Source organism: Chanodichthys erythropterus, chromosome 23 (assembly GCF_024489055.1).
Source record: "Chanodichthys erythropterus isolate Z2021 chromosome 23, ASM2448905v1, whole genome shotgun sequence".
Classification (NCBI taxonomy): Eukaryota; Metazoa; Chordata; class Actinopteri; order Cypriniformes; family Xenocyprididae; genus Chanodichthys; species Chanodichthys erythropterus.
Window position 1 is genome coordinate 30,320,908 of NC_090243.1, and position 23,918 is coordinate 30,344,825.

At 37.7% G+C, this 23,918-nt stretch overlaps 1 protein-coding gene across 1 annotated transcript in view; it reads right to left on the minus strand.

The window, feature by feature from the left end:
• The window catches only part of dpp6a (dipeptidyl-peptidase 6a), a 293,120-nt gene extending 270,117 nt beyond the window's left edge, over positions 1–23,003 (minus strand). Inside the window, exon 1 of the mRNA XM_067377789.1 lies at positions 22,917–23,003. Within this exon, the coding sequence (XP_067233890.1) occupies positions 22,917–23,003 (87 nt within the window). The remainder of the gene's footprint in view (positions 1–22,916) is intronic.
• Positions 23,004–23,918: the final 915 nt, after the last annotated feature.

Consider the following 23,918-nt stretch of genomic DNA (forward strand, 5'->3'; position numbering starts at 1 on the left):
ATGTCATTCCATCATTCCAAACCTGCGTGACTTTCTTTCTATTGTGGAACACAAGGATATTTTGCAGAATGTTGGTAATCAAACAGTCTTGGATACCTTTGGCCTCCATTGGAGAAAGCTATACAGGTTTAGAACAACAAAATGTGAGTAAATTATTTTCTTTTCGAGAATGTCATCCTTTTAGAAGTGGGGCTATTTGTGACATGATATAATGGCTTAGTTCATTAATATTAATTAGGTGAACTGAAACAAAAACTTTTTCACGAACTCACTGCAGCTTTAAAGATGCCATAGAACACGTTTTCAAAGATGTAATATAAGTCTAAGGTGTCCCCTAAATGTGTCTGTGAAGTTTCAGCTCAAAATACCCCATAGATTTTTTTTTTAAATTAATTTTTTTAACTGCCTATTTTGGGGCATCATTAAATATGTGCCAGTTCAGCGTGCGGCCCCTTTAAATCCTCACGCTCCCCGCCCCCCGAGCTTGCGACTGCCTTAAACAGCATAAACAAAGTTCACACAGCTAATATAACCCACAAAATGGATCTTTACAAAGTGTTCCTCATGCAGCATGTCTAATTGCAAAAGTACAGTATTTATTTGGATATTTACATTTGATTCTGAATGAGTTTGAGGCTATGCTCCGTGGCTAACAGGCTACAGCTAACATTATACACTGTTGTAGAGATTTATAAAGAATAAAGTTGTGTTTATGAATTATACAGACTGCAAGTGTTTAATAATGAAAATAACGACGGCTCTTATCTCTGTGAATACAGTAAGAAATGATGGTAACTTTAACCACATTTAACAGTACATTAGCAACATGCTAACAAAACATTTAGAAAGACTGTTTACAAATATCACTAAAAATATCATGATATCATGGATCATGTCAGTTATTATTACTCCATCTGCCATTTTTCGCTGTTGTTCATGCTTGCTTACCTAGTCTGATGATTCAGCTGTGCAGCTCCAGATGATAATACTGGCTGCCCTTGTGTAATGCCTTGAACATGGACTGGTATATGCAAATATTGGGGGCGTACATATAAATGACCCCAACTGTTACGTAACAGTTGGTGTTATATTGAGATGCGCCTGTTCTTCTGAGGTCTTTTAAACAAATCAAATTTACATAAGAACGAAAAAACAATGGTGTTTGAGACTCACTGTATGTCTTTCCATGTACTGAACTCTTGTCATTCAACTATGCCAAGGTAAATTCAATTTTCCATTCTATGGCACCTTTAACTTCAATGTCAGCAGTGGAAACACATTTGCTAGGCTTGCATTTTGTTTTGTCAATGTATAGCAAGCAATGGAAAAGCAAAAGGAAGTTGGCACACATGTCTCAGAGCTGTGCGGTAGAAAATATGGGTGCTGTTGCTTTCTGTTATTGATGGCATGGATTTATTCCTCTGTACATCCCTGCCATAAGCTTTTATCTCATTAGTGGTGATCTCCCACCAATCCCCACTGCAAATTATGCTAGTGGCAGAAGATTCTCTACATCTGTGTTCAGAGTGGAATACTAGCACACTTCATACTGAGCAGTATACACTGTAAATACTATCTAACGTTAAACAAAAAGTATGTCAATACACATGCAGTGATATGTTGAGTTGCAACCAGTTATCATCATCTCAAAAAATAAAAATACTTTATGTTTTTATTCCAAATTTGACTAAAAATGTCTTGACCTTTGGCAGTCCGGTCATATAAAATGTTATGCGAGGACTTACTTGCGGGTCATACTGAAAATGGGAGGTCAAGTCAAACGCATTGCTCTGTGGAATACCGAATCAGAGTTTTGTAGCAAATCCCATGAATTCTTTCTTGAACGTTTCTGCTTTTTAAAAGCAGTGTCCTTCAGTGTCCTCACAGGAAGTGGTTTGGATTGCGCATGTGAACGAGTGTCCACGCTTGGCCTATGCACAGTGGGGAGCGAGGTGAGGTGAGCTAGGTTCAGAGGCAGACACGTTGAGGCGTTGACTCGGCAGCCGATAAGAATAGAATTACCGCTAGACAGACAGCTGTGCAGAGCTGGTGATGAGGTAGAAGTGACGATAAGCGCTTCATGGCTGTTTGAGGAAGAGGAAACGATATGCTGCTGATAAACAGCTGTGCCAGGCACAGGCTTTTCTTTGATGATAACAGACGCACTGCTCTGTTGTTCAGCTTTTACATGATGCCCATCAGTGATATGGGAAAGATCTGCCCGTTTGAAAATCTGCATACCTGTGACAGCAGGAACAAAGTCAGCTGTTTTGCCAATGAGGCATTACATTTAACCAGCGTTTCTATATGAGTGACATAAACAGAGGTCATATGTTGCCATGTTATTGTTGTCTCATATATTATTATCATTTGTGGTGAGTCCTAGCAACTACCAAGAACACCCTAACAAATGTGTAGCCACCACTACCCAGAGCAACCATACAACTGCATAGTAGATTGATTAAAAAAAAAAAAAAAATTAAGAAAAACCTAGCAACTGAAACTCAGAACACTTTAGCACTGCCCCAGCAACTCCCCAGAACACCCTAACAATCATAAATCAACATGCTGAAAACCTTTGAAAATACCCTTTCATCCACCCTTAGCATTACAACACTGTACAAGTACTCTGAACACAAGGCAGTGTTGTAGTAACTACCCAGAACATCCTCTCCACTCCAAAAACCTAGCAACTGCACTATAAACCACCCAGAACACCATAGCAACATGGTAAAAACCACTGAAGATATCTTTCAACCATCCAGAACACCCTAACATCCACATAATCCATTTAAAAGCAGTCCAAACCCTTAGTAACCTCCTCAGAACATCACAGCAACTGTATAATAACATATTACAACCACTCTGAAGACCTTAAAGGTGCCATCAAACGTTTTTTTTTCAAGATGTAATATAAGTCTAAGGTGTCCCCTGAATGTGTCTGTGAAGTTGCAGCTCAAAATACCCCACAGATTTTTTTAATTTTTTTTAACTGCCTGTTTTGAGGCATAATTAGAAATGTGCCGATTCAGGCTGCGGCCCCTTTAATTGCTTGCATTTTCCACCCCCTCCCGAGCTCTCAACTAAACAAAGTTCACACAGCTAATATATGTTATCATGGATCATGTCAGTTATTATCGCTTCATCTGCCATTTTTCGCTAAATGGCAGATGAAGACGATCCAGACGTTAATACTGGCTGCCCTTGTGTAATGTCTCGATCATGGGTTGGCATATGCAAATATTGGGGGCGTACACCCCGACTGATATGTAACAGTCGATGTTATGTTGAGATTCGCCTGTTCTTCTGAGGTCTTTTAAACAAATGAGATTTATATAAGGAGGAGGAAACAATGGTGTTTGAGACTCACTGTATGTCATTTCCATGTACTGAACTCTTGTTATTCAACTATGCCGAGGTAAATTCAATTTTCAATTCGATGGCACCTTTAATGTAACCACCCAGAATATCCAAGCAACTGCATGGAAACATTTTAAAAGCCACTGAAAATACCAACACAGGCTCATTGGAAAAATGTACCTGTGTCAACACGTCACACGGCTCCTTGCACAATAATGTTATGACTTCAAAACACTTTTTGGTGAATGATTTGTAAACAAATATATTTTGGAGTTTGCATCACTTACCCAGCTCCAGTTCAGTTTTACTGACATAACAAGCTTGCTCTGTGGCTCAGCTGGTATAGAATTGTACTTGCGATGCAAAGAGCTCGGGTTTGAATCCCGTGAAAGACAAATCACGGTAAAAGAGCTCAAAGACAAGAGTTCTGAAACAAGCTAAAATGTCACGGTTATGATTACATTTTTATGTCACATTTGCTTTTGTTATCACCATTGGGTAAGTTTAGGGTTTAGTGTTAGTGTACATTATTTTAAAAGGTGATGGAGTATTAAGCTTTTAGCGCCACTCACCGGACATTTCAATTCAGAACTATGGTATACAAACTCTCAAACATTGCAATATTCATGTTCATCTGTTCCAGATAAATATAAACATGCTTTTAGTGCCACTCACTGGACATTTCACTTAAGCTGTCAAACTGTCAACGGAACATATTTAGCTGTTCAAATGTTGATACAGGTATGTTTTTCTAATGACTCTGAGCTGAAAAATACTCTTTCAACTGCCAAACATGTAACAACCACTTAGCAATACATTTAAACGCAGTCCAAATACCTTAGTAACCAGATATAACCCCCTTCCACCTACAAAGAACACCCAAACAACCACAAATCAACATGCTAAAATACTCTTTTAACCACCTATAGCAACTGCACTAAAACCACTCTGAACGCCTAAACACATAGCAACATTGTACCACCTACCCAGAGCACCATGTAGCAGCTGCATGGCAGCATGCTTAAAAAAAAACACCCAGAACAACCTAACAACTACATAATAACACTTTGTACACATGTACATAGCAACACTCTACCACCTTAGATAGTTCACCAAAAAAAAAAAAAAAAAAAAAAATCTGTCATAATTAATATGATAACAGTTTGTTTATCAACATTCTTAAAAATTATAACAGAATTATTAATTTCTTTGGTCAGCTATCCCTTTAAACACTGCAAAACAACAATTGGAAATCTATTCAGATCGATCTTTGTTGCGCTTGAGTTTTGCACATGGTCACTCACATTTCTTCACAGCTCTTAATGTTGCTGTAGGGCAGGTTTTGTTGTGAACTAAATGGGTATACAAGTCTACATTCAGATAGTGAAAGACCTCTCCATCTCTGAGAATCCCAATTGTTCAATTCAATTTTCTCTTGTGTGTATACTGGATAAAAACAATATCCTACAAATCCACCTTGTTCTTTTTGGAGAGGTGCGGACCAGCTTTTTAAAGCATCATCATTTCAGTTGACTGAACAAAAACAAAAGGGCTAGTATAACTCCTGTATGGAGGGAAACTAATCAATGTTGGGCACTTGAAGTCCAATTATGCAAGTTTCTCTGAAGCATCTGCCTCTCAATTTTTGTGTTGTGATGTCTCTGCAAAAGTGTTTCATAGTATGCATAGAGCTTTAGACTCTAAATAGATGAGAACATTTGAGAAGAAACATTTGTTGCATTAATATTGGTCACACTTGTATATTCCTTGAATAGATCGTGGTGTTGTTTCAGAAAGTATCAGGATATTTTCACTGAAGTGCTCTGGTGCTGTATTGAGTCTCTTTTGTTGTTGGCCTTTTTCCTAGAGCTGTGCTGTGATGGAGTGGCTATCTAGATATGAGAGCACCTTATTTTTCATAGAAAGGTTTATTACCTGAGCAACAGTGTAGAATGTATTAGATTTTGGATAAACAAAAAAGTCTGAGAGTAACAAAAATGGACAATTGTGTGATGTCGTCTCAGCCTCAGATACCTACTGACCTATGATGTTTGTTAGTTTTTTTTTTTTTTTTTTTTTTTTTTTAATATTATTTAAAAGTGCAAATTCATGAAAATTAACCAGCCTTCCCATCATTACCAAGGACCACTGGTCCACAATCTATGCAAAAGTAGCAATAACTTTCCAAAATCGCTAGTTCCAGTACAAAAAACGGCATATACATAACATACACACCCAGATCTTTTTTTTTTTTTTTTTTTTAATTAGGTATTGTGCTGCAATTCATGAAGAAGTTTTGCATAGCGAATAAGTAAATGGCTTTTGTGTGTCACTTTTAAGTGGTTAAATGAGATATCCACAATCAGAACTGAATATTCTGTTTTTTTTTTGTTTGTTTTTTTCCCAGCCTTATAATCATTGCTTATTCATTTTAGATGAACTGAAATCTACAAACATTTTTAGTTAATTTCTTCAATATTGTTGGCATAACTACACACTATTGTGAGACTATTGTGCCAATATTTGAAAGAGCTACCAGCAACTGATTATATGTAATCTGGATTATGTAAACAGATTCTAAAAATTAAGTGCTTGTAATTAGATTGTATTATGTTTTAAAATGATCATCAGATTAGTTACTTTTATACTGATTACATATTATTCATACAGTGGCAGTAAATTGTTTATAATTTATTGATTTTCTCCAATTAATCTTTTTTATCTTTAAAATTTTTCATCATAAAAAAAAGTTTATATGTTTATGGAAAATTACATATGTGACCGTGGACCATGGAACCAGTCATAAGTCACACAGGTATATTTGTAGCAATAGCCAACAATACATTGTATGGGTCAAAATCATCGATTTCTCTTTTATGCCAAAAATCAAAAGGATGTTAATTAAAGATCATATTTTGTAAATTTCCTACCATAAATATATATAAACATTTATTTTTGTGAGTGTATATGATTGCTAAGGACTTCATTTGGGCAGCTTTAAAGGCGATTTTCTCAATATTTTGATTTTGATTTTTTTTTTGCACCCCACATTTTCAAATAGTCAAATATCTCAGCCAAATATTGTCCTATTCTAACAAAGCTTATTTATTCAGCTTTCAGATGATAAATAAATCTCAATTTAAAAAAATCGACCCTTATGACTGGTTTTGTGGTCTTTGGTCACATATTTAGTCAAGATTTTTCTGGAACCAACGACTAGATCAGGGATAGGCACTGTCAGACCTGGAGTGCCGCTGTCCTACAGAGTTTAGCTACAACCCTGGAAAAAAAAACCTGTCTGTAGCCTTAGGCTGCGTCCAAAAACTGGAAAATGCTGCCTTTGGAAGACATATTTCAAGGTAGGAAGGCATCAAGGCATGTCCAAATCCAATATTAGGTTACTTTCTGTCTCCTGAGACACCTTCATCTGATCGATGTTTGAAGGCAGCATAGATGTGTCTTTAGCTGCCTTTGATATCCCACAATCCTGTTCTTTCCATTCTGTGACAGTTGAGTTAGAAAAATAAAGATGGCGTCCGAAAGTTGCATTTGTTGGTCAGTTTGTGTGTAAATGTATGTTTTTGACCAACATTTTCCACTTTTGATATCATTTCTAGCGAGAAATTACTACTGTAGTAATTAAAGGGTTAGTTCACCCAAAAATGAAAATGATGTCATTAATGACTCACCCTCATGTCATTCCAAACCCGTAAGATCTCCGTTCATCTTCGGAACACAGTTTAAGATATTTTAGATTTAGTCCGAGAGCTTTCTTTCCCTCCATTGAAAGTGTATGTACGGTATACTGTCCATGTCCAGAAAGGTAATAAAAACATCATCAAAGTAGTCCATGTGACATCAGTGGGTTAGTTAGAAGTTTTTGAAGCATTGAAAATACATTTTGGTCCAAAAATAACAAAAACTACGACTTTATTCAGCATTGTCTTCTCTTCCGGGTCTGTGTATATCCGCTTTCAATCCACAGTGACGCTGCTTCTTCTTCTTCTATGGTGGTTGGCATCTAGCTTATTGGTGCATTACCGCCCCCTCCTGCTACGGACAGTGAAGCTGCTGACGTGTTATCCGGTGTGCCAGAGCTTCGTTTACAGTCTGAGGGAGACGCACGCTGTATTCAAGCTATTCTACATTGTTTGTATTTTGGTATTGCTATATTTTTTAAAATGGTGCGTAGGTGTGCATGTCGCGGATGTCCTAATCGCGTCACTGTCCGGAGCAGAAGGGGGCGGTAATGCACCAATAAGCTGGATGCCAACCGCCGTAGACGAAGAAGAAGAAGAAGAAGAAGAAGAAGAAGAAGAAGAAGAAGAAGAAGAAGCAGCGTCACTGTGGATATACACAGACCCGGAAGAGAAGACAATGCTGAATAAAGTCGTATTTTTTGTTATTTTTGGACCAAAATGTATTTTTGATGCTTCAAAAACTTCTAACTAACCCACTGATGTCACATGGACTACTTTGATGATGTTTTTATTACCTTTCTGGACATGGACAGTATACCGTACATACACTTTCAATGGAGGGACAGAAAGCTCTCGGACTAAATCTAAAATATCTTAAACTGTATTCTGAAGATGAACGGAGATCTTACGGGTTTGGAACGACATGAGGGTGAGTCATTAATGACATCATTTTCATTTTTGGGTGAACTAACCCTTTAAATATGTGTTTAGTTCTCACCAAAGCTTGAGCTATTTTGCGGTAGATCATTAAACTGTCACTCTGCCTCAGAAGTCTGTCTGAAATAAGTTTTGTGAGGTGCCTTTATGCACAAATGCTGCCTTACAAGTCACTGCCTGACAGGGCAGCGAGGCAACAAGTCAGCTGCCTAGGTTTTCAGATGCAGCCTTAGTAATTGACATTGATTAGCTTGTTCAGGTGTTTGATTAGGGTTGAAGCTAAACTCTGCAGGACAGCTGCACTCCAGGACTGACGTTGCCTATGCCTGCACTAGATTATAATTACATGTAATATGGAGAGGCCATACTGTCAGGACTCAGCACTCATCCTTTTCTTTTTTCTTTTCTTTTCTTTTGTTTTCTTTTGTTTTCTTTTCTTTTCTTTTCTTTTCTTTTCTTTTCTTTTCTTTTCTTTTCTTTTCTTTTCTCTTGTTTTGTTTCTCTCTTCCACATGCTTGTTATCACTCACCTGTTCTCTGCCAGTGTGTTTTGAGCCTCTTTTGCTGTTATTTTGTTACGTTTGGGATCCCTGTTTGTTTTGTTTAGCTTTTCTTTCGCTTATGTTTTTCTCTTCTGAGACTTGGTTTGGAGCCCAGCGACTCGCACTGTTTTATTTTTCTGCTTTTGGGTCGTTCCTTTCAAGGAAACATAACATACAGCAGTGGTTCCCAAACATTTTAGAGTGCAGTACCCCCTGAGGCATTTACCATCCTTCTGAGGACTGCAGACTTTTCCATTAAGGAACATTATCTGCCCCCTAAATTGACTTTCCATTTTTTTTTTTTTTTTTTTTTTTTTATCTTTATAAATACCTTTACAACATTAATAATGTTTTAAATAATAAAAAAGTTCAATAGAGAAATATGCAATGATAAAACTTAAAAAGTGACTGCTTATGTGGAAATGGACGCTGTCAGATTTGATCGCAAAAGATCTGGTATTTTGATTAGATGAATTTATGTAGTCATGCATTTACGGCATTGTGCTGTTAGAAAATATATGGTCATTTTTAATGAAGAATTAAAGGTGCCATCGAACTGAAAATTGAATTTACCTCGGCATAGTTGAATAACAAGAGTTCAGTACATGGAAATGACATACAGTGAGTCTCAAACACCATTGTTTCCTCCTTCTTGTGTAAATCTCATTTGTTTAAAAGACCTCTGAAGAACAGGCGAAACTCAACATAACACCGACTGTTACGTAACAGTCGAGATCATTAATATGTATGACCCCAATATTTGCATAATGCCAGCCCATGATCCAGGCATTACACAAGGGCAGGCAGTATTAACATCTGGATCTGTGCACAGCTGAAGCATCAGACTAGGTAAGCAAGCAAGAATAGCGATAATAACTGACATGATCCATGATAACATGATATTTTTTAGTGATATTTGTAAATTGTCTTTCTAAATGTTTTGTTAACATGTTGCTAATGTACTGTTAAATGTGGTTAAAGTTACCATAATTTCTTACTGTATTCACGGAGACAAGAGCCGTCGCTATTTTCATTTTTAAACACGTGCAGTCTGTATAATTCATAAACACATCTTCATTCTTTATAAATCTCTCCAACAGTGTGTAATGTTAGCTTTAGCCACGGAGCACCATCAAACTCATTCAGAATCAAATGTAAACATCCAAATAAATACTGTACTTACACGATTAGACATGCTGCATGACGAACACTTTGTAAAGATCCATTATGAGGGTTATATTAGCTGTGTGAACTTTGTTTAAGCAATGATAGAGTCGAGAGCTCGGGAGGGGGCGGAGAGCGCACCATTTAAAGGGGCCGCAGCATGAATCAGTTCATTTCTAATTATGACTCAAAATACGCAGTTAAAAAAATTAATTAAAAAAGATCTATGGGGTATTTTGAGCTGCAACTTCACAGACACATTCAGGGGACACCTTAGACTTATATTACATCTTGTAAAAAAACGTTCGATTGCAAATGAACGGCAACATTCAACAGTTTGTTCGCGTACCCCCTCTGTCACCTCACGTACCCCTAGGCGTACACGTACCCCAGTTTGGGAACAACTGAAGCATTTGATCACCAAAATTTACAGATATCATTTAACTTTTAAGGAGTATTTTCTTAACATTGCAAATCTAATCCACTCCTGACAAACACATTTTACTTATTATTTGTTTGAATCATCACTCAGTCATTGCTACTGTATGTCTTTAGAAGTCTTTTGTCTTTCTCAAAATAACATTATTTTAGAATGTATCACCTTATTATTCTATAATATAATATTATTATATTCCATGGCCATGCATCAAGCTTCTCACAATAAAAAGAATGTTATTGTGCATTCATATGGACTACTATATTTAACATTTTTGGTGTCATTTCTTTATTGTGAACACTTTATATGTCTATGATCCCTATCTCATATTCATCTATTCATATTTATATCCAATATATATATATTTATATCCAATATATATATATTTATATCCAATATATATATATTTATATCCAATATATATATATATATATATATATATATATATATATATATATATATATATATATATATATATATATATATATATATATATATATATATATATATATATATATATATATATATATCCAATATATATATATTTATATCCAATATATATATATTTATATCCAATATATATATATTTATATCCAATATATATATATATATATATATATATATATATATATATATATATATATATATATATATATATACACAATTAAATACATCTTTTGAAGTCATATGATAGGTGACATCATATGACTTCAAAATATGTAGGTGTAGGTGACAAACAGACCAAAAATCAAGTTCTTATTTGCTAAAAATTTTCCCCTATGCTGTAGTTCTTAAATATTATTTACAATTGTTTTGCTTATGGGTCTGATTTCCAAGGAACACTTTTTGAAAATAAATAAATAAATCGCATCAAGCAAGAACATAAAATGGTGGGGGAGAAAAAAGAAAAGCCATTTTTCCTCTTGAAAATATATTAAGACACAGTGATCCCATCTGGAACTCTGAAGAAGTTGAGGGATTGATTTCCAAGAATAAACCCATCAGCCTTTCCACTGAGTGGCCACATTAACCAAGTGTGGTGACGGTTCTCCTGGACTTACACTGAGAGTTATCAGAGGTGTTAAGGCTTTGGGGGACATTCTGTAATAGGGCTCTGCACAGGTGACAAAATCTCGTTTAGACGACATCTTTTTGTCCACCACCAACCCCTCCTTACAGGCCTGAAAACCAAACGGGCATTAGACTCTCACAGCACAATGCCTTCATCAGGCACGATTTCCTTTATCGAGAGAGCAGTCTTTGAAGAGAAGAGGTAGCTTTTACAAAAGGCTTTTGACAAACAAAAAGAAGGGGAAAAAAGCAGATGGAAAGGCAGGAAGAGAAGAAAAGAAGAGACCCGCACTGGCAGAAAGGAAGAGAAAGAGAGAAAGGCAACTGTAATATCAACGTTTCAGAAGGTGTGAAAAAAACTAAACAAAAAAACAGACTGCCACAACTACCGACAATTACAGTGGCCGACCATGCATGAAACACATTATCTGAAGTAGAGAGAAAAGATATAGAACAGCTGTCTTCAGTCAAGGGATCAGTGGTCACCGCACTGAATTTACACATCAAGAAACAGCAAGATGAGAAAGAAAATGGAAAAAGTCACGGCGGAGTCATTACTCACCAAAGTGCTTGAATGCGAGTCAAACAAATATGCGTGGGTCTGTAATGCACAGGTTAGATGCAGCCACCCTGCAATGAGTATTAGGGCGGCATGGGTGCTTGCCGTTTCACTCCATTTGACAGTTTAAGTGACTAGGCTAGAAAATGCTGACAGAATGGGCTACTGATGAATATGGGTGAGCGGCCATGGCAAAGAGCGGTTGAATCAAAGGTGTCATCTTCTGATTCACTCTAAGATTTTAGTGTTTTAGAACTACACAGTTTCACGCTGCTTTCAAAATGTTGCTCTTGCTTGCATTGTGTATAATTCTGCAATCCGTTCCATGCGTGTCTTTACTGGTTGTGGCTTTTCGCATGATTCCAATGTGATTTGTTTGTATTTAGTTTTTAAATGTACATTTCATAGTAGTGTTACAATCAAAATACCTGCACTGTACCTGACTTCACCCAAAAACCATTTACTCACCTTCACACTCACCATGTTGGGTTAAAAACAACCCAAGTTGGGTAAAATATGGACAAACCCAGCAATTTGGTTGTTTTGACCCAATATTTGAACAACCTGCTAGTTTTATTTAACTTAACTATTGATTAAATATTACTATATGACTGGTTTAAAATGAACCAGTAATAGGTTGGAAATTAAAAATCAGACAAATAATTCATAGAGGCAACATGTTACAACCACCGGTTCCTGCACTACACTTCCCAGCATCCCCTCTGCCCTGCACCTGCACGTCATCATCATCACACGCACCTGAGGACAATCATCATCATTTGCACTCATTGGGACTTGTATATATTCACTCACCCTTCACTCTTGTGTTTGTCGGTTATACGTTGTATGTTAGTGTGTGTATATCTCCTGTGTTCCTGTATGCTCCTTTGGATTATCTAGTAAAGTTGGACTTTGATCCTATTCTCCTTGTCGTGCGTGTTCCTACACACCAGAGAACGTAACAGAATAACCGACCGCCCTAAATGGATGAATGGGCTAAATTCATCGCCTTGGCTCAGGAGAGCCATGACTTTTTTGTTTTTTCTTCACGTTTTTTCCTTTTTGCCGTCAACAGTCAGCTGGAGGATGAGGAATTGAGGAAGTTATACCGGATCGGGGCGAGCTACAATGGACCTTGTGTGCTGCCTGATACCACCGGCTTGAACTGGAGGGAAGCCATGCTTAAATGCGTGGAGTTCAAGCGGCCCCGATCCGGAACCCCTCCGTACCCAGTTCCCAACCAGAGACCCACCGCCGATGGAAACGACGACCCCACCGTGACGTCAGAGCCCACGCCAGGAGGAGCGACCGAGCCTGACATCACTCCGGAGCCTGAGGTATTTCCAACTGAGGAGAAGTTCGAGTCAGGGGTCCCTGTCAGCGACGAAGGAGTAGGTGTTGAGGACGTCGAGCTGGAGAAAAGCCCCGCCCACCCGCCCGTCACTGAGAGTGAGTCCACCGACAACAATACTACTTCTCCGCTGTTTGAAAGCTCTCTACTGGACTTATCTATTCCTACCAGCTTCTCTCTGCCACATCCTCTACTGGAATCTCCATCTCTGCCATCTTCCCTGACCACAACCAAGTCTGCTGTTCTTCCCGAGCTGTCTCCCATCAGTCCCGCTACACCACCATCACCTCCTCTCAGTGACGTGGTGACACCGCGGGACCACGGTGAGCCATCTCCTCCGAGGCCTGAAGTTCCCGTGGCTCCGCCTCCAACATCTGTTCCCGTCTCTCTTCCTCAACCCATCGACCTGACTCCTTCGCCTACGCTCCTCCCTCCCTCGTCGTCTGCTGGGACCTTCGAGCCATCGGCTTCGCGGAGCTGCCTCGGACCGTCAACTGCACCTGGGTCAGACGTCACACCGCCTACGCAACGGACTTACGGGCCGTCCGTTACTCTCCGGCCCTCCACCCCTACTGCTCCAGCTAGCTCCGCCCTCCCTCAGGCTCTGTCTCCGCCCTCGGTCGCTCCAGCTACACCTCAGCCCTCAGGATCCCTGCATCCTCCTCGGATGGTCGTCGCTGTGGCTCCGTCGCGGTCGCCTGGGTCGTCGTCATCGAGCCGCTCCATCTGTCGTCCATCTGCGCCGTGGGTTCCTCCTCCATCGCCGCGGCCACCTTCGTTCGTCCCCAAGGTGGTGCTGATGCCTTCACCACCATGGCTCCTCCCTTCAGCGCCACCGCCGCCGATGTACAGCATCCTGGTTGGGGACTGGGCTCATCCTCCAGCCTCACCGTCCACCTCCTGAACCCCCTCCGGCCTGCCCCCTTGGATGTTCCTCTACGGCGCGAGGACGCGCCTTGCCGGAGGGGGGCGGTACTGTTACAACCACCGGTTCCTGCACTACACTTCCCAGCATCCCCTCTGCCCTGCACCTGCACGTCATCATCATCACACGCACCTGAGGACAATCATCATCATTAGCACTCATTGGGACTTGTATATATTCACTCACCCTTCACTCTTGTGTTTGTCGGTTATACGTTGTATGTTAGTGTGTGTATATCTCCTGTGTTCCTGTATGCTCCTTTGGATTATCTAGTAAAGTTGGACTTTGATCCTATTCTCCTTGTCGTGCGTGTTCCTACACACCAGAGAACGTAACACAACAGCAGTAATCAAAAGGTGAACATTTATTAATACGCATTTAGTTATTATGTATAAGTGTTCATTTATTAAACATATTAATAAATGTTAAATTTTGGGTTCATTTTAAGTGAGCAATATAGTAATAAATAGTTAAACAACAGATGAGTTAAATAAAACTGCCCAGCAGGTTGGGTCAAAACAACCCAATCGCTGGGTTTGTCCATTTTTAACCTAACTTGGGTTATTTTTAACCCAGCTTTTTTTAGAGTGCATGTCATTCCAAACCCATAAGACTTTCTTTCATTTTCAAAACAAATTAATATATTTTTAATCATATTAATCATACCTGAGCAAGTCCATTCTACGGAGCCCCGGACATGACATGCTGGAAAAAAAATAAATAGTAGGCTAAATTGTGCGCATGATTTACTATTTTGTTCCCTCGATTTACTAAAACGTGCGCACAATCATGTGCATGACTTATAAATTGAGGGAATGAAATAGTAAATCGAAAACACATTTCTAAGTAACATGAACTTAATAATTGTCAACATGAATACAACTATTTAAGTTGATCCAACATATTGTTTTAAGTAAAGTGAAGATGCTTTTTGGACCTAATAAAACTGCATTTCTAAGTAACATGATCTTACCAAGCACCGCTTGTCACCATGATGGTAACTCTCCAAAAACCCACATTAACACATTAACTCTTCTAAATTAGCATAACAAAACCCTAATTACTGCTAAATCTCCCTTACCATTAATCTTGTGCAAAAAACATTATATAACACTTAATTTTAGCATTTACTCTCCCTTTCAAGTGCCATGGGCAAAGCATGATGGGAAATATAAATCCCAGCCCAGTTAAAAAAAAGTGTTCATACAACTCAAAACTTAGAACTCAGAACTTAAAATTAAATACATTTTTGATTAACTGAAAATGTTAAACTATGACAAGTCATGATAGTATGATAGTGTGTCATCCAAGCTCAATAAAATAACAATTACAAGTAAAAGTCTAACAGCATTTCAGAACTTGATTTTTATTTCACAACGATATATATTTAAGTAATGACTAAAGGTCCCCTGAATTAGTTGGTTAGGCATTGTTAGGGAAAAATGCTAAAAGACTAATCATTGGAATAGTTAAAGGTGCAGTAAGCAATTTCTGAGAAACGCAGTTGAAAGTGGATCAGACCGAGCACCAAAACACACCTGTAGCCAATCAGCAGTATGAGGCGTGTACACTCATTGGGAGGGAGGTGCTTGTGTTGCATAGCATGTTCGTGAATTTGGGTGATTCTTTAAGATAGGGGCGTGTTTGTTTTGGTGATTTCAAATGTCAACATTGATTCTCTGAAATTGCTTACTGCACCTTTAAGAAAACAGAACTCGTTTGAATCAGAATCAAACTCAAATTATTTACAGAATTCTTATAATTCTTATGATTTGTATACAGTACTACCATTAAAGATGTCAAACAATATTTTAGCTACTTCTGTATTCTTCATCATACAAATGTTTGGCTGGTTAGCTTTAGCAGTTTGCCCCTGCTTGTAGATGCCACAACTACATCATTATGCTTGATGGCCACTCAACATTATCTGTGTATCATAACAAAATAAAATCTTAAGAATCCCCAACATATTATTATTTGAGATGTTTTACCAGTTACACATTTGTTTTGAGGGCTCAGTCTTCCCCATCTAATATAGTAATCAGTCACATGACATTTACAGCTCAAAAGAAAAATATATATATATTTTTTTTGGAACATTAAGCAAAGATGGCAGCCTTAAGCTTATGTACTTCTGAGTTCTGAGGCAAGCAGCTACCAGTGAGATGAATGGGGATGATAATGCATATCTATATTATAGACCTTGCTTAAAATACTTTATAGATTCCTCCAAGGGAAAAAAAAAAAAAAAAGGCAACTAAGAGACGTTTTTGTTGCGCATGGGATAATGTAGCTACAGCATTGTTTTCATTATGAGATTGGGCTGAATTGAAGTTAAAAAAAAAAACATTACTAACATGACTAAACATTAAGTTTTTAACCAGTTCGAGTGTCAAGTGTCCTGGGCTTCCGTACAGCACAGATTGATGAGAGGTGTCATGGCCTGGCTGACACATCCATTCTGGTCATTCAGGTAGGGGATATTTAGTGTTCACAAGCAGAAACATCTGCTGCTGCTCCGCCACAAATGAGGTTAAAAAACAATTTGCATTCGACACATGCAGTGCCTATTACTTCTTATCTTAAACACACACACACAAACACACACATACATTCTGCATCTCTTTTGACTGACAGCTCTGTGTGTCACACATGGAAAACTCCCAAGCTGACAGCTCCCTAAATTATGTGAGAATACTGTTTCCACAGCAACCACACGTCTTTTTTCAGTTTTATCTACAACGCTGGACGAAAACCAGGTAATCGGTAGACACAAACATCTCCCTAAAAAAGGAATGCCTTTTGCAGACCAGGGTGAGCAATGCCACATGATGAGCGAACAAGAAAGATGACAGCAGATGGCTGGAGGAAGAGACAGCAGGGATATGTGAGGTGGCAAGGGGACATTGGAAGAGTCCCCTGGCATGCATTAGTCTATAGTGAGAGGTGCTAAAGAACTTTGCTAGAACAAGATGGATGTGACCTCAGTCAGTGTGCCCTAATGCGCTGGACACTGTAAAGCGAAGAAGCATCACGCTATAGCACTATAACCGCATTTGTCACTGACATTTCAAAATTTGAGCCAATGACTACACTGAGATGAAAAAAAAAAGGCTTTGAAACAGTTTTAACTCAAAAATGTCTATTCAATTTCTGTATTAATTACAAAGAAACAGCAAGAAACATGTTATATTAAATGTGAAATTTTGAAGTAAAAAGACATGTACTCCAATAATATATATATATATATATATATATATATATATATATATATATATATATATATATATATATATATTTTTTTTTTTTTTTTTTTTTTTTTACAGTGTACTGGACCGCTTACGTCAGTGGCAACAATCTAATTAGGGCTGGGGAAAGAATAAACAAACAAACAAATAAACAAATAAATAAATAAATAAATAAATTATAAATAACATAAATAATAATAATTATTTTTCTCTTTTTTCTTTTTATTTTGAGCTATGCTAACATCCTTCCCCACATCATTAGGTGTGATTAATCATGATTGCTTACAGAAAAATGTGATTAAAGGGTTAGTTTACTCAAAAATGAAAATTCTGTCATTAATTAGTCACCTTAAAGTCATTCCACACCTGTAAGACCTTCGTTCATCTTCTGAACACAAATTAAGGTATTTTTGATAAAATCTGATGGCTCAGTGAGGCCTCCATTGACAGCAAGAAAATTAACACTTTCAAATGCCAAGAAAGGTACTAAAGTTATATTTAAAATAGTTCATGTGACTACAGTGGTTCAACCTTAATGTTATGAAGCGACGAGAATAGTTTTTGTGTGCCAAAAAAACAAAGTAACAGCGTTATCGTTATTTTAAACACTGCTTCATGAAGCTTTGAAGCTTTACGAAACTTTTGGAGCGCGTATCAAAAGTCACCTGAAAAAGGTCACCTGCCAAAGTCACGTGAACCATTGACATTTTGAAATGTTTCGTAACACTTATGACGTAACTAAGCCTCATTTACTGATATCACGTGACTTTGGCAGTTTGATACGTGCTCCGAACCACTGATTCAAAACAAGCATTGAAGCTTCATGAAGCAGTGTTTTGAAATCACCCATCACTAGATATTGTTGAATAAAGTCGTTATTTTGTTTTTTGGCACACAAAAAGTATTCTCATCACTTCATAACATTAAGGTTGAACCACTGTAGTCACATGAACTGATTAAATATGTCTTTAGTACTTTTCTGGGCATCTGAAAGTGTTAAGCCCTCACTGAGCCATCGGATTTGATCAAAAAATTTGTTCCGAAAATGAAAGAAGGTCAGGTGTGGAACGACATGAGGGTGAGTAATTCATGACAGAATTTTTGGTGAACTAACCCTTTATTTTTTTATTGACAATTGATTGTCAGCAATAATGCTAATACACATGCACATACAAATGTCGCTATAGTGCAGAAAGCACTAGGCCATTTATTTGTAATGATTCAGATGGGGTGTTTAAGAAAATTAAGGTCACTTGTAGTCTCTGTATGGTGATAATGATGATTCATTTTAGACCAATTATCACCCATAAGTGAATCATCATTCATAGAAATGTTCATGAGAGCACCAACAGAGGACTGCATCTTTACACACCTATAAAGTGTAAGTGTCTCTATGTGTGTGTGTGTGTGTGTGGTTCAGGTATATGCTACAAAGATGGCAATATCCAAAATCCTTGTCCTTGTGGGGACATTTTTTGATTTTTATGATGAAAACAGTTTATAAATTATACCAAGTGATATTTTTTGAAAATGTAAAATTGCAGAAAGTTTTCTGTGATGGGTAGGTTTAGGGGTAAGAATATACAGTTTGTCCAGTATAGAAATCATTGTGTGTATGGAAAGTCCTCAACAAGTGAGCCCACTTAACCCAATTTGTGGGACAAATTTGAGAGCTAAAACTGACAAAACCTCCCAAAACCTCCTTTTAAGCATGTCTTCATATGGAAAAAATGGCATGAAAAATAATGTTTAAGTTATTTTAAAAAACACATTTCTGGTTTAGGGTAAGCTGTTTATAGTTACAACTAACTGTATATAAAAACAATAGAAGTCTATTGAATATCCCCATTTAGATATCTATAAGAAAATTATGAAATATTATTATATTACAATTTAAAATAACTTTGAAATTTCAGAGGCTGGTACTCCAGTTTTCAGTGTCCCATGAAGTTACACTTTATTTTGATGGTCCACTTTAGACACTCTACTAACTATAAGTAACTTTGCAACTACATGTCAGCTAACTCTCATTAAAGTATAAGTAGACTGTTAGTAGGCTGGTTAGGTTAGGGTTAGGTGTTAGGGTTCGGGTTAGTATAAGTTGAAAAGGACCATCAAAATAAAGTGTTAGCAAACATTAAGCAGACAGTCTACTGATACTTTGATGAGAGTTAGACATGTAGTTGCAAAGTTACTTACAGTTAGCAGAATGTCTAAAGTGGACCATCGAATTAAAATGAATAGAAAGTTAGCTATTGTTGTTTGGTGTTGAAAAAAAAAATCATTTATTTGAAATAGTAATCTTTTGCAATATTATAAATACCTTTTCTGTCACTTTCGATTAATGCAATGTGTCCTTGCTGAATTAAAGTACTAATTTATAAAAAAAAAAGAAAAGAAAAAAAAAAAAAGACTGACTCCCAAACTTTTGCTGGCTTCCTAGCAACCTCAAATAATTGTTCTTTTGTGGAACTGGTTTGCAATGCTTCATGTGGAGGTCAAAGCAATGCATGGAATGTTTAAGGTGCGTTGAATTCTTGAGTCATGTGCCTTTACTCTTACACAAAGCTTCTAGAATAGATCCTGTATGTATAAATCTATGCAGGCTCTGTATTCCAGCTGAAGTTTCTAATGTGGCTAATTGAGTATCCACAGTTGGGTTTTGTAATGAGCCCTGTGGGAATTCTAGCCTAATTCATTGGTTTCATTGGCAATATCAAAAATCAGGATCCAGATCCCGGCGGGCCAGACGCACGAATAACCCAGTGAATCACATTTTTTGAAGGTTATTTCAACCTGGAGCCTTTGGAACTTTTTCAAAGGACTTCAAATGACTTGAAATCTAATTTCCTCTCACATTATGAGGTCAAAATGACTATAGAGGTAAAAAATCAAGGTCATGCTGCTGAAGGGACAGTTCCTATCATGGATAGATGTGCATGAAAAAGAAAAAGACCATTAAGGGATGGGACATTTATGACCTTAACAACTGAGTTATATGATTATGGGGTCTGATCGCTACACTTGTGAGGTTAGGCTAGCAATACATTGAGGGAGGGACAGCGGGACAAAAAGAGACATTACTGGAGCCGAGTCAAGAGGCCAGGAGAGATTATAAGGGAGGAGAACAGGGCAATCTTGTATCGTTTCCATCCAAGAGATAAGAGACTAAGATGGGGTCATGGTTAATTCAGAGTAAGAGTCTGAGAGATCTGGCTTTTTCTTAAGCTTGAATTCTGTGGCAAAATACAAGCACCACTGTTAGTTAAAAAATGCTTGGAGTGTTTACACTACATCAGAAAATGCTATGAATACATTGATGGATCAATGACAAATAAATTATTAAAGCTGCACCACCACCCGATGGCCTTAGGAAAACAGTGAAGAGTGGGTGACATGCATGTAAGCGAGTAAATACAGGAGAATAATGACAAAGTCATTTCAACGTGCCACACATCCTGCTGCCAACAGGTGGCACCTTGACTGTTACTGAATATTCCCATGTAGATGTCTTCAGGCCAGGACTATTACCAAAGTTTGGAGCAAATCGGACATTATTTGCCTGAGTTACAACAACTTCCTTTTTCGTGACGTTAATCGCGTAGTTAGCACTTAGCCAAGTGTTGCATGATTTAATGTGTTTCTAACATGTTTGGTAATTCTTGGCATATGTAAATGTGTTTCTGGGAGTGGATTACAGTGCAAAACATTCCATTTCCTGTTGTCAGCAGGTGGCACTATGAATAACTGAATATTGGCATATGGATGTCTTTAGGCCAGGACTCTTATCACACATGTGAAGTTTGGGGCAGATCGGACACTGTATGCCTGAGTACAGCTTCCTCTTTCATGGTCGAAACAGACTGACAGTGTCATTGCAAAGGCCTTAAGATTAGGCTGACCAAATATGAGGAATTTGTTAAAGTACAATGTCTGGAAATGGCAACAACTGTAAAAAAATTTGCAGAGAAAATTCAAAATATCTCACTTCCTATTGGGTTTTCAGATTTTATATATTGTATATTTTATTTTGTGTATTGGGCTTTTACATGTGTCTACCGAATTTCATAACTGTACGTGAAACGTAGCACGAAGGGCGCGTAATTGAAATTTTGTAGGTGTCACTGTCGAGCCATTTTGCCACACCTAATTCTGAAACCCATATCAGGCATAAATTTTAACCAAGTTGCCAGTCAGCGCCAGAATTTATCATTTTCACAAATTTTTCATGGCCCCCAGAATTTTGTTGTATGAATATCTGAACATACAATATATTAAGATAAAGAACAAAGCCTCAGCTTTTTTTTAGCTGTAAAAAAAAAACAAGAAGAAATTTGCTTTTTTGTTAAAAACTATTTTTTGGATCGGATTCAGAACGATGCATAGATGGAGTAGATCGAGTCCATCAACAGCCCCAAAGCTTGCAGTCCTTCACCTCTTTATTGGTTGGACATTTCATTCGGTAACATTGTGCAGTTTTCATCGCTTGTTTCTGCTTCTTCTTTGCCTGCGTTTTGATCAGGAGATTCTGTATATTGCTGGAAAATTACGTCAATGGTGGGGAAGCTTTGTGTCAAAAATGATGGAAAATTCCATCAATGTATACTAGTGGCTGTATGTACATTGAGAATTGCATTTTTATTGTATTTTTGAAAAAAATTAAAAGGTTCTGACAAAAAAAGTCACATTATTGACCTTGATTTCAAAAGGAATAGTTCATCACAAAATGTTGAACAAAATTTCAAAGACCCAGGCACTGGTGGACCAATTAAAATTTTCACAAAGGCAGATCTAGTTGTTCTGTCTGAAATCCATTTCTATCTTCAGTCAGATTTGATTTCAAACTGACATGGCTCTTTCCACACCCTTAAAACAGATCTTACACATTCCTATCCATCAAACACAGAGCGATCTCTAGCGTGCGAGCAATTTTGCTTATCTACCAGTCAAAGTGGTGGGTGGCCTGCAAGCTTGATATTTTGACAATAAACGCTGGTCAGTCTAAATTGTGTTTCCAAAAAACAAAACAAAAAAACAATGTGAATGGAGAGTGAACAGAAGTAGGCAAAATAGTGCACTCACAAAGTCCAATTTCAAAAACTGTTCTTTTCTTTCCTTTCTTTTAAGTTTACTTAAGGAGCTTATTTTGCATCTCATATATATATATATATATATATATATATATAAATATATATATATATATATATATATATATATATATAGATCAAGTTATTTTATAAGTTTGAATTGCACAAAAAGGTCTCTATTCAAGCTTTTTGGAGCTGAAATATCTTCAGTAGCACAATGATTGCACAAGGGTACAATCATTGCTATAAATATAAACAGGCATTTACAAATGAATGAAGCAGAGGTTGTGGTTGGTAATAGCTACAGGCTTTACATTTGCATCACTACGACATAACATCTGCTGTGATTAACCTCCTGCATTCACTGCTGTAAACAATTAGCCTGATTAACCACATTTAACCAACAAGCTGTTAAACAACCCAAGAACAGCGCGTGAACAGACAAGCAGTAATTCAGCATGTAACCCGTTTAGTCCCTGAATCGAATCTCTTCGACTGACATGCTGAATCTAAAGACAGGAATAAAGCAGCAGTTACCTTCCAGAACTTTTTGGCCGTCTCTACCCTGGACCGTTTGCGTGGGCGCGATACTAGCCTTGTAGAAGACACATGGTCAAAAATCATTTTGAAGGCTAGAGGACTTGCACAGAATATATGGACTGCGTACAGAGAGAATGCTTTATACGGCTCCCAGAACCCCCTTAACCACTCATAAACAATAAGAATCCTGCCCATCTGAGCAGGAGATCCCATTACACTCTAATGGAAGAGCAGACGGAGCAGCCGTCTAGTCTGGCAGACAAGTAGCAAGGATGGAACAAGACAACGGATACAAGGTCTCCGCTTGTAAGTGCTCTCCTTCCTATAAACATAATAGTTTCTTACTGGGGTCATCACCCTAATGTGGGTTATCACTTTAATGAGTTTAGCGTGTTGGATAATGTGATTAGAGATTACAATCACAGCAGAAATGTGAGCCTAGGTGCTGAGATTAGCATAGGCCTCCAGTGGCACTCAATATCTCATTTAAAGAGCAAATGTAAGAGCACAAGAGATAGAAGCTAAAGAGGTTATAGAGCAGAGAGTGTACACACACACACACACACACACACACACACACACACACACGTACAAGCATGCAATATTTAATAATGTTTTCACATCAGAGATTTAATGGCAGACTTATCTGTCTGACGTCAAAGCTCCAATAAACTGCATGTCAGCTTGAAAACGGTGGTCTGGGGAGCAAAGAATGTGCACTTGAGTCCGATTCACAATTGGTATGAAAGCAATCTAGCATAAATTACACATGATAAATAATTTTTATCTCAAGTATAGTGCCTTTGACAAACAGCAGTGTAGTTATTTGCTGTAATCATCACCTTCCACCGTAGCTATCAAATCTCAATTGCACCCTTGATTAAGCCAAATAAGATGATTTGATGGCAATGGTCATGTCTCATCATTAAACCTCGTGGATGCATCTTGGAAGGCCATATCCCAATTAAATGAGATCTGGGACCGATTATATGTCTTCAG